The sequence below is a fragment of the Talpa europaea genome (genome assembly GCF_964194135.1).
Source record: "Talpa europaea genome assembly, chromosome: 11".
NCBI lineage: Eukaryota > Metazoa > Chordata > Mammalia > Eulipotyphla > Talpidae > Talpa > Talpa europaea.
In genome coordinates, this window is record NC_140078.1 from 69329549 (window position 1) to 69341768 (window position 12220).

Below are 12220 nucleotides of genomic sequence, written 5' to 3' on the forward strand. Positions count from 1 at the left end.
CACAATAACCCCCTCCCCATCCCAGAGTAACATATAAAAAATTAAAAAGGCCCTAAAACGAAGGAGGGGCAGGGCTGGAAGCACCTTTCTGATTGGGGCTTGGGATCTGCAGTCCTCAACCACCCTGTTCCAGGACAGAGTGGACCCTGGCTTGTGGCCATTGCAGAGGTCCCTTGGCCGAAGACCCTGACTTCTGGCTCTGAAGGGTTAGAGCAGGGGGGTAGCGGGGAGGGAGCAGGGGTGGGTGTTATTGCAGTGCTCCAGCCAGCTCCCTCCTGGCCCCAATGCGGTTTTGTGCCGGGTCTGGGGAGCAGCTGTGTCCAGCGGAGCAGACGGTGGAGTCCTCAAAGTGACGATGTTGTTGAGTCCACCACTTCACGGCCATTGCAGACAGTGGGGACAAACTGGGACCCAGAGCCTGTGGAAAGGAAGTCGGAGTTGGGGCTCAGCTAAGGTCCTCCACGGAGGGTGGGCAGCCCAGGAATCTGGGCTGCAGAGGGAGGTCCCCGCCCTGGCCCTCTCCTGTCTTGTCTCCTCTAGAGGCCATTCTGGGGGACCAGGAATCTCAGCAACCCAGGGGGTGACTCCCGTGCTCAGGAGCTGAGGGGGCAGGGCAGGTGGAGGCTGCGCTTGGGGTAAATGCTCACCTTGGCCGGTAGAGCTGGCTCGGGCAGCAGCACTGCCAAAGCGGCTGGTGGGTGCGCGGTGGGTGACCACATTCTTCTGTGGCTGGAAGAGGATGATGTGCAGCTTGGGTGCAAAGAGACAGCCCAGCACCACAGAGCCACTGAGGCTGACCGACACGCACATGGTGGTGGTCTGCACCTGCGGTGGGTGAGGTCGAGGATGAGTCTGGCCCCCAGGCCTGGGCCCGGCCTTGGGATCCCCTACCTGGACTTGGGGTAGGGAGTAGGGGAGACAGGAAGCATTCAACACTGGGTCACCACCCATTCGCCAAGCCCTAAAGGATTTCTAGGAAGGCTGGGCACTGTCCCAGCGTCAGCCCCAGTAAATCTTCTTCCTAGGGAAACCAAAGTTCCAGCTGTGAGGGTAAACATGCAGGGGTGCATGTGCACATGGGAGTGTGTGTACAGGTGGGGGGGCATGTGTGTATAGAAAGGCTCAGATGTGGAGCGCATGCATCCAAGTGGGTATCTGTGTGAGTGTGTGTATCCAGGCATTGGTGAGCGTGTGTGTGTGTGTGTGTGTGTGTGTGTGAGGGATGCATGTGTAGGTGGAAAGATCTCTGTGTGTCCCAGCTATGCCAATGTGTTGCACATGTGTGATATGTGTATGTGTGCATGTATATACACACATGCACGTGTGAGCCTCTGAGTGTGTCCCGGATGAGTCCATAGCCACCTATGATTGGCATGCAAATGCAAATAATATGCAAATGCAGGCTGAGTCAGAGCAGATTCCCTCCCCAGCCCTGGCCTCAACCACCCAAGCAGGTGGCCCAGCAGGTGCAAGAGCAGCCAAGCTCAGCCGTTCCTGTCCCCCAGCACTGCCCACCATACCTCTGTTGTGGGGGAAAGGGCCTTTGCAGGGACTCTCGCCTCAATTTTGCTGCTCCTTTAATTGTTAAGATTATCAGTTCAGACCCTGCTTTATATTCCCAAGCTGAATGACCTTAGGCAAGGGATTAAACCTCTCAGAGTCTCCATTTCTTCATCTGTAAAATGGGGAGAGCCGCAAAGTTTACTCCAGAGTCATGAGGATTAGCCAAGATGATCCTCATCATTCAGAGCTCAGCTCCCCTGTCACCTCCTGAGAGAGGCCTCCCTTGATACCCCAACTGAAGCAGCCATTGCCCCTTGAGGCTGAGACACTCCGTGCTAGTTGGAACTTTGCTTGGAAACCACCAACGGGGGTACAGTTTTCGCCAGTTTTAGTCTTACTCGACACTGCATCCTGAATCTCCTACCACTCTTTGCTTTATGTTCTTGCCTTTCCTGGTTTCATTTCTCAATCCCAGAGTTGCCCAGCCCAGAGCATATACCCTCAGGCTGCTGCAAAGCTCGATAACTCTGCCTCTCCCCATCTAGTTTCCTAGCTGCTTCTCTGCCTAACTTTCCACTATTATTTCCCCCTTTGCCCAAGCTGAGAAGTGCAGACTCTCTGCTGCAATCAGCCTCCACAACAGCTGCCTCCCCATCTTCTATGTATTCAAACCTGCTTGTCTTGCAGAGTCAGTTCCAAGGCTCCTCTCCCAAGAAGCCCTACTTGATTCCCTACATAAACACACACTCACTACCACCAGCACCAACACATATCACCTCCCCCTTCTGCACGCTCACTGGGGCCTTTTGTCAATCTAAATCAGTCAGTAGCATTTCCTGACTTAGCTCTTTAGTCAATCCTCTGGCCACCCGCTAGCTCATGATTTCCCCAAGAACAACCAGGTCTCCCCTCTGCAGTCAACCCCTCAGGGGAGCTGGGCAAAGCCTCTGCTCATTTGCACCCCTATCTCCTCCCAGGCAAGGGGTTAAGCCACATTCCTATCTCCTCCCAGGTCAGGAGAGGGCAGCTGAGTCCTGAAATCCCTTCTCAGCTCTAAGCCCACCACTTCTCTGGTCATTTCCCCAAACTTCCTCAAACTTTCCACTGTTCCCTGGAATCCAGTCTGAACTGAGCCACTCCAAGCTGTGTGCCCTCTGGGTTAGCATTTAACCTGTTGGAGCCCCCAGGTTATCAGAATATTAAATAAGACACCAGGAAACAGAAGGCCTGGTGTCCTGCCCCCCAGTCTCTGAAGCAGGTGGCTCACCCGGTAGTCACTGGAGGTGACATAGAAGATGGGCAGGAAGGCCAGCCAGATGATGCAGGTGGTGTACATGGTGAAACCGATGAACTTGGCCTCGTTGAAGTTCTCGGGGCACTTGCGGGTCTTGAAGGCGTACAGCGTGCAGAGTGCGATGAGCAGCACGTTGTAGGCCAGTGAGCCCAGCATGCTGGCATCGCGATGGTTGCAGCGCAGTGTCACCACCTCCCGCCGCTCAGGGGCTGTCTCCTTGCCTGTGCCCGGTGCCTCCACCACCAGCCAGGTGGTCACAATAAGCAGCTGACCTGAAATGAGCGCCAGGCAGATAGCCACCTGCGAGGCAGGGCTGATGAACCTCGGCCGCTGGGCTCCCTCCCGGGCCCCACCGAAGATCCGTGCAATGCGATTGGTCTTGGTGAGCAGGGCCGAGTAGCAGACGGAGAAAGCGGTGCCCAAGCCAAGGCGCCGTAAGGTGCACACCACGGTGGACGGCTTGGCAATGAAGATGAAGGTCATGCAGTAGCAGAGGAACACGCCACCCAGCAGGATATAGCAGAGCTCCCGGCCCGAGGCCTTGACCACTGGTGTGGCATTGTGCTTCACAAAGACACCCAGCACAAAGAGGGTGGCCAGGGCACCCAGGCAGGCAATGGTGACAGGTCCCACGGCCCAGGCATCACCCCAGCGGATGTACTCCTGGGGCAGCTCAAAGCAGCCAGTCAGGCTGGCGTTGGGCCAGTAGCCCAGGCCGCAGTCAGCACAGGTGAATTCATCTAGCCGGTACTCGTAGGGCTGGCAGGGGATGCAGAGCCAGCAGCAGACCTCGCCCGGCTGCACACTCTTCACCTCATTCTGGAGGCAGGGCTCGCTGCAGCGAGAGGGGGGCAGGGGACCAGCAGTGGGCGAGGCCCATGGGATGAGGCTAGTGTCCAGGGTCAGGCCTTCTGCCCAGTAGCCCACCTTCTGGTAGCGATAGCGCCCACTGCCTGCCCGCAGAAAGGTGAAGATGTTGTAGCGACCAATACCATCACCAAAGCGGTCGAAGCGGACCTCACTGTGGGTGTCGGCTGGGCGGAAGGGAGCTGGGGGTGGGAGGGAGGAAGAGAGGGTTGGGTCATCCTGATGTGATCCCAAACTGCACCATATCACCAAGCCCCAGCGTTTAGGCCACTCCTCAACCTTCTGATCCTTACCCCAACACTAAGCCTGCCTTCCCCACAGCCATTTTTCTCAATGGGTGGCTACAACAAACCCCAATTCTAAACTCCACATAGAAGCCCCACCTCAAAGCCCTAGCATCTCCCACAAACTTAACACCTAACTACCAATCCCCCAAACCCCACCTCAAGTCTAGTCTCCAACCCTGAGCCCAGCGCCATCATAATGCACACCACACCCCTTGCCCAAACTCAACAGACTCCCAAAGCTAAACTTGGCCTTGGATCCATTCCTGGTCTCGCTTAATCCTGTCGACCTAGCTCCCCTGCTCCACCCCCTGTCAGGGTCCTACCACTGACCCCAGTGCAAGTTGAATCCTAACCTCAGCGGTCACCTGTTCCCACTAACGTTCGCCAGAATGTGCTTGGTAGCTACAAATCGCCTCTCTCCCTGCCACGCCTCAACCCTGCCCAGACCCCTGTGAACCTCGTGTCTCCCAGGCCCAGAAAGCAGGACCCCTGTCATCCCGAGTCCCATGAGAAATCAGGGCTCAAGCAAGCAGATGATGTGCTACAGGCCTGGTGGTGAATGGTGCAGGGGGAGGCAAATGCAGGTCCTCCACAGACCCTAATCTTTCTACCCAGCTTCAAAGTCCTCAAAATCCAACTCACACCCCACCATAAATTCCACCAAACCCAGGGAACTAAATCCAGCCTGGTAATAATTCAACCAATCAGACCCCAGGCTCTAACCTTAACCAAAACGCTGATTCTCCCAAAACCCTGAATGCCAATCTGATTGGAATTCCCATCTGCCTCGACCCTGGGCCGGCGGGCACGCCAAGTTTCATCAGACTGGCGCCCCTTTCTGCAGTGAGTCTTCCTGCAGCCCCACGATTATCTGGAGGCATTTATTTTTCTTAAGCCTGGAACTTTTATTAAAATGGCTTTTGGGTTGAAGAGGCTGTGGCCACCTGGATGAAAAAGCCAGATAAGGAATAGAAATTGTCTATGGCGAGACAAGGAGTGTCATCCTGATACTCAGCCACGCTTACTCTGCCCCCCACTGCTGTTTTATTGCCTGAGAAAGCACTCCAGGTCTCCTGGCTGCTACTCCTTGCAAGATAAAGAGGCAGGAAATAGAAGGCAAGGTCTAAGCAGCAACCAAAGACCCTGAGAGTTGGGTGCCAGGCCGGAGGTCTACTCTCTGGAAGGGCCTCAGGAAACAGAATCTCACTCCTGACTCCGGTTGGATCCTTGCCACCTAGCCATCCTCGTCCTGGCTCTGGTACCAGGCCCTGGGTGAGGCCCTTATTTGCTATAAGCTATATTTTATTAGTCAAGTAACGGAACCTAAGGGTCTGCTCCCCTGCTACACACACACTCGCAGGGCTGGCAGCCAGCACCATTACCATCAAACTTGACGTTGAGCACGAAGTCCTTGTAGAGGCGGCGCCCGTTGACAGGCCGCATTGCGTCACAGAGGCGGGTGGTGTTGGGGCAGAGGGCGCGGTGCATGTTGTGCAGGGCGTGGGCCATGGCATACACTGCGTTGACCACAAACATGATCTTGGACTCTTGCTCAAAGGGCACGGCCCTCAGTGAGTGGGCCGCACAGTCTCGCTGCCGGAAACTGCAGCCAAACCTCTGTTCCCAGAACTCACGGAACCAGGGGTTCCGGCTGTTGTTCCACGGGTCCAGGCTCCGGAAATAGGAGGCAAAGTCGCTGATGGGGTAGGAGGCCAGCTCAATGGTGATGGCGCCTTCGGCAGCCCTCTCGCTGCCTGCCACCACGCTCTCCAGTGCCCCCCAGCCATCGCTGGCCACCCAGATGAAGCTGGCATTGAGGCGCTGGGTGGCAGCCAGGAGCTCACGGGCATCCTCTGAGCGTGTGAACAGCACAGCCACCCGGGCGCTGGGCTTCTGCAGCAGGGCTCGCACCACACCCTCGAAGGCGGCTCGGCTCATGGCACGGCCCACCTTCTCTGAAGTGGCCACGCAGATGTTGCGGGCGCGAGCTTCTAGCTCAAAGGCTTCAATGCCAGTCTCGCCGTAGTCGCCCTCAGATGCCACAGTGGACACATAGGTCCAGTTGAAGAAACGGAGAATCTCAGCCATGGCCTTGGCTTGGAAGAAGTCGGGGGGCACCGTGCGGGCAAAATAGTCATAGCGGGACTTGTCACTCAGCTTGGCGCTGGTGGAGGCATAGCTGATCTGCGGGATCTGAAATAACCGCAGGAGGTTGGCCACCTGGGAGGGGCAGAGAGGGCAGATATCAGAGATCAGGTCAAATGCTAGCAACCTTATGTGTCCCCCACAGCTATGGATCTTGGGTTTGTGTTCATGAGGTCAGCCCTGAGGTCTCCCTTAGGAGACATATCCTGACTTGATGCGTCTTCTACCTGGGTACAGGGAGATTTCTGTCCCCTCCCAAGGGCTGGGAGAGACAAGACCCAGGGCCAAGGCACCAGGGTCCTGAGTCACACCTGAGTTCCCTGCTGTCCCTTCGGATGTGTGGCACTGTTAAGAGCAACAGAAGGGAGCCTGAGGTGAGCCCAAGGTTGTCAGTCGGCTGCACAGGAGAGGGACGCAGCACGGGACAGCTGGGATGCTCAGAGCTCTTAACTTCTCCTGTTTAGGGCAGGAACCCCCTCCCCAGAGTCAACCCTGCTGGGGTAATGGAGAAAGAAGGAAAATCTTCGCCTGGGAAGGAAGACCCTGATCGGAGGGCTCCATGGCCCCAGGAACTCAAGGGTTGGTCATTGGATTCCTGAGTCTGAAATAAACAAAGTTTCCTTTTACCACTGACTGCATAGCAGCCATCTCCCACCCTTGGGCCCCTGGCTCCTGCCCCTAGTCAACAACCTGGTGGCATGGCAAGTAGGTGAGAGCAGATCATGGCTCAGAATCCACGGGAGGGACTAGGTCCTGCATTTACAACGGGGACAGAGCCGCTCATTCCAATAGTCCCAATGCCCTCGCCCCTGCTCTCTACCTCTGTGCTCCTGAGCAAGTTAGCAACTCTCTGAGCCTCAGTTTCCCACTCCTGCCTTATAAGGCTGCCGAACAGATAAAAATGATAATGCATGGGAGGCCACGGTACCTGGCATATGTAAGATGACAGGGATTTGGATAAGAGAGAAAGGGCAGGAGTGAGGAGAAATCATTAACAGACAGGTGCAGCTTGAGAATGAAGGGCTGGGCCTTGTTTTGACCTACACCGGGGAAAAAGCAGACTGATGCTGCGGTGAGGGCTGCAGGGCTCCAGGAGGCAGGCAGCGCGGGTGGAGGTAATGGGGCTCCTGCAGATGAATACATGGGGAATTACAGGGAATTACGGGGGGCGGGGTAGGGGAAAAACACCCGAGAGGCCCCTGAACACCTGAGCCAGGCTGCCCACCCACCCTGCCCCCAGGCAGAGCTGCAGATGGAGGAATGAGCACAGCCACGTCTGGCCACCTCCAGGAACCGGGACTACTCCCTACAGTGGGGAGATGCCTCCATCCTGGCCAGAAGCTGCTTCCATGTTCAGACTTCTGCTTCATTCTATCCTGAAGGAGCATTCTGGATCAGGGTCCTGGTCCTGTTAGGAGACACCCCCAGTTGACCCCTAAAGGAAGTTGAGCCCCCCTCTGCACTGACTAGCAGGCCCCAACTACAACTACCTTTCTGCTGAGCACCAGGCAGATAAGGGCCTGGGGGGGGGTGCGGTGGGACTGAGTCAGGGTGGGGGTCGGAACCCTCCTGGCCTGAAGCATCTAGTCACGCCCAAGCCTATCAGTTGGGCCAGGACCTGCCGGTGGCCCCTTCAGGGACAACCGGAGGAAGGAGGCCCTGGTTTTCTCACCTTCCCTTTTTCTTCAAACCTTGCACCCCCTGAGTACTCGGCCCCTGCTCCACACACATTCTGCTCCCCTTCCTCTTGGGCCCTCCATTCCTATCCCTCTTCTCTGTGCTGCCCCTGGCTTCTATCTGTCCCCAGATATGAACCACAGAGAGATGATGACTTCAAGGCCCTTGGCTGAGAACCCTTGGTTCATGTCTCCACTTTGCAAATGCCTTGATTTACGGCCTGTCTCTCTCCAAGTGTCAGTTTCCTCATGTATAAAATGGGTTACTAATATTATGTCCTTGTGACTCACCAGGCCCCCAGCCCACACTTTGCATGTAGTAACCTCATTCAATTTTCACCACCACCCTAACAGTGACAAATGTCATATATTCCATTTTATAAAGAGGGAGCTGAGGCCCAGAAGAGGGAAATACCACCCACAATACTAAGCAGGTGAGCCAGGATTCAAACTTGGATTTCTGACTCAGGAGACCTGGCTATTAAGTTTCTCGGGACTGTTAGCATCAGACGTGTGTGTGTTAGAAGTGGGATATTTTCTCTGCATAATCTCTAAACATCAACCCCCATTAGGGGAAGGGCACTTGATTAGTTTTCTGTAAAAAGCTACTCAAAGAAAGTTTCTAGCCCCTCTTCCAATTCTGGGCCCCCGTCTCCACCTCCCTCCCTATCCCCATTTTGGGCAGCCCCCAGTACCTGGATGGAGACGTCGCTGTAGGAGCCGCCAATGACACCGGTGATGGCAGTAGGGGCATCACCGTGGGTGGCATAGGACCCGTCGGGGCAGATGTGGCGTGAGCCATCAGCGCCGCGGCTGAGCGAGGCACGCACGAAGTCGAGTGCCTGCTCCAGGGCATGTGTGTCTTTGGAGCAGCTGTCGAGTATGTGTGCACCCAGGCGCACCCCTGGCAGCAGGCTCGGGTCGCGGTTGATGCGGTCCAGCGCAAAAAGCATGGCTTCCAGGCGCTGGATGCCGCGATGCTCATTGACAGGACCACACTCCTCTGCTGGGCCACCCTTCTGGTGGACCGGGAACAGCCCACCCAACACCAGGTCCCCCTCCAGGGTCAGCACCTTCTTGGCTGGGCCCTCAGCCCCAGTGCCCCACAGCAGCAGCAGTGCCAGGAGCCCAAGCAGTGATTCCATGGCCCCAAAGGGGATATGGGTCCCGCAGACCTGGGCCTCGGGGGGGTGAGGGTAGAAGCAGCAATGACAAAGAGAGGAGGAAACAGGAACCAGGAAAGTACAGACAGGAAGAGAGATGAGAGGGGCCCGGTTCCTGCAGAGAAAGAGACAGACAAACAGGCAGGGAAAAAGAAGCGGAGTCTGAGGATGCCCACCCCTCCTGACCTGCCTGCCCTAAACCCACTGCCCGGGGGCCCAGGGGCCGGGGAAAGTAGTGCCACTCACCAGACCGACAAGCTCCTAGGACACCCCCTTAGTCTGTCTTTCAACCCTACCCTGATCTGGGTCTGAAGATGGGCCCATTCCCAACTCAGCAGAAAGGGAGGGAAGCGGAGAGTAACGGCTCAGACAAGAGACAGGCGAGCCCCAACACCGGGCACAGCGTGTAAGACCTGTCCGAACCGCCCAAGGCCAACACCTTTACAGCAGAGCCCAGGTCACTGAACAATTTTGGGATGGGGAGCACTGGATTTCCAGAGAGGAGCCATTATTTGCTGAGAATCCACAGGGAAGAGGGAAGGAAAAGTCTCTAAAGGAGAGTCTCCGGCACCTCGGGACACTGGAGCCCAGGTGAGCACCCAAGGGTCCTAGCCTCTGGTTCTTACAAAGCCATCCCCAGAGTCCCCTGACGGAGGAAGTAATAGAGACTCTAGGCCCTGGGCATTAGACAGCCAGGAGGAAAGACTGGCCCTGGCGAGGGACACCAGAGTGGCCACAGGTCCGCATCACCAGAGAGAGTAGATGCGAGTGTACGTGTGGGTCAGGGGTAGGGGCAGTTCGTCTGTCAAAACCCCAAAGCAGAGCTCAGGATGAGACTTGGGACACCTTAGCTCGATGTAAAGCATGTCTGAGACTTTTTGCCTGTTTTCTCTTCAGCCCAGAACCAAGCAGAGACAGTCACCATCTCCAACCTCCTCATCCTCAGTCTCAGCACGCCATCACCCTCTCCCTGGCTCGGAGACCCCTCCTTCCCTTTTCTGCTCTGCACCCCATCATTTGTGCTCCAACTGCCCTCCCAGACACCCACCCACACAGGCTCTCACAGTCACGGAGGCTGGGGAAGCCTAGGTAAGGGAAACTGAGGTTGAAGAAGGGCCGTAGCTAGTCCAAGGATCCTGTGTCCTGGCCACAGAGACTGGGGCTCTTCACTTTGTCCCCTCCGTCCCCCAGGATTAATCTTCTGCTGGTGCCAGGGTGGAAGGGCTGAGATCCTGCAGGTACCCCCAAAGAAGGAGCCCAACCAGGGGAGAGAGGCAAGCATGAAGACCAGCACAGACGGGGATAAGGACCTAGATGGGGGCTGAGGCCCAAATCTGTCAGGACCAGGAGCCTTCCACAGGGGGTGTGAGGACCAAAGCTGCTTCTGGGGCAGAACCTCAAAGGCGGCAACCCCGGGTCTTGGGTTCCAAAGCCTGCGACGGGAGTGAGAGAGGCTGAGAGGCTGAGACAAAGGGGCACAGACAGAAAGACGGATGAAAGGACAGCGGGGCAGGAGGAAGGAGGGAGTGTGATGCGGGTCGTGTGTTCTCTGGGGGTCGTGGGGGGAAGAAGGTGGACGCGCAGGGCTGTCTTCCCGCTTCCCGGAGCTGCTGGAGAGTGCTGTCTGGGCTCTCCGGCCAGGGTGCCCCCAGAACTCGAGGGCCCGCAGGACTTCGGGAAGGGGGGGAATCAAGATTGATAAGGTCGGCGGCGGCCGCCGCGCCACCGGCTTACCCTACCTGGTGCGCCCGGCTCTGGCGCGGAGAGAAAAGGAGAGGAGCGGGGCGCGGGGTTCCTGCTCCCGCTCGCTCGCTCGCTCGCTCGGAGGCTCTGCGCTGTCCGCCCGCCCGCCCCGCCGCTTTCAATCGCGGCCCGCCCCGCCCCCGGCCCCGGCCCGCCCCCAGCCCCTCCTCCGTTCCTCCCCACTCCAGTTCTCCCGCGCCCCAAGCGGCCTCCGCCTCCCTCCAGACTCCGCCAGAGCCTCGCCCCGCGTCTCCGGCTCGCGTTCTTCGCGGGCCGCGGCCCGGAGCTGTCCGCCGCCGGGTGCTGAATCCCGGGGCGCTCCCGCCCTAGGCCGGGGCAGATGCCTCAAGCCTTTACCCGGAGAGGGGCGGGCACCGGACACAGCCCTTGGAGGTGCGCACAGCAGCCATCTGCAAGAGCAGAGGGGTCGGGCCTAGGGTCGCAGGGCACCAAGGGGGGAGAGATGAGAGGGGCGCGGGGAAGGGAGGTGGAGCACTTAGCCTGCTGGGGCAAGTCTGTCCCTGGCCTCATCAATTTTCCCCACCCATGAGCTGCAGCTCAATCTACACGCCAGGCCTGAGAGGGGGGCATGTCTTCGAACCTACGGGAGACCCTGGGCCTGAGTCACTAGAAAGAGATAGGGGGTGGGGCTTTAGAAGAAATCGGGGGCCTCCTCTTCCTGCGATGACCGTTGAAGCTGCTTGCTACCTTCCCCCACACACATACCCAGCCTTGACACCTCTCCATCTCCACTGCCATGAATGAAGGGGATTCATGGCAAAGAGCTATCAACCTGGGTTGGGTTGGGACTTTAGGGCCAAGGATAAGGGTCAGCCCTGTGGGACATGCTGAATCTGGCAGAAGGAGGTGGGGAAAAGGCTCCTGAAACTGGCTGCTGCGTAGGAGGGAGCAGGAGTTGGAGCCCGAGCAGAGGGAGGACAGCTCTGAGAGGATGCTCTTGACTTTTCCCTCTTGCAGCAGAATGGGGAAGGGCGCCCCTTGCCAGGGGGTGGTGGGTAAGCTGCAGTACAAAGCTGTGAAGGACTGGAGGGGCGCGATCCAGAGTTAAGGCCCAGAGCCTATGTTATCTGCCCCGAGGATGAACAAGTGCTAAGGGGCACAGCATCCCTACACATGTCCCCCTGGCACTGCCCTTTCTCCCACAGGTGTCAGTAGAGGCAAAGCTAGCTCAGACGTGCCTACATAACACATGCCAACCCCAGGCCTCTCTGGCACTCACACCGACATGGATGTGGCAGTTGTGGGTGGAGGATCACAAAGACAGGTGTTCTTTTTTTCTCTAGACACAGAAACCCGATGCCCCATGGCTCTGGAAAGAGCACAGCTGTGAAACAGACAAACACACCAAACCCAAACCCAAACCCTATCACTAATGGGAGGCAAGGTGGCAGCGGGATGATGGTTCAGAGCTGCCAGACAGGGTGGAGAGACAGACACTGTCTCCCAGCTTCTGCTCTGCCACTGGTACTCTCAGCCTCTGTGGCTCCCTCAGAGTGACTGCTTCCGGGGGTAGGTGAGTGA

At 57.4% G+C, this 12220-nt stretch overlaps 1 protein-coding gene across 1 annotated transcript; it reads right to left on the reverse strand.

The window, feature by feature from the left end:
• Positions 1-344: 344 nt before the first annotated feature.
• On the reverse strand, positions 345-8932 carry GRM2 (glutamate metabotropic receptor 2; the record flags this gene model as incomplete). The annotated part of the gene is made up of 5 exons (XM_084248081.1): positions 8468-8932; positions 5334-6171; positions 2771-3846; positions 648-825; positions 345-418 (listed from the first exon to the last, which is right to left on the reverse strand). The coding sequence occupies exons 1-5, from the start codon at positions 8915-8917 to the stop codon at positions 345-347; spliced, it is 2616 nt and encodes an 871-aa protein (XP_084104207.1). The 5' UTR covers positions 8918-8932.
• Between the last annotated feature and the right edge of the window lie 3288 nt (positions 8933-12220).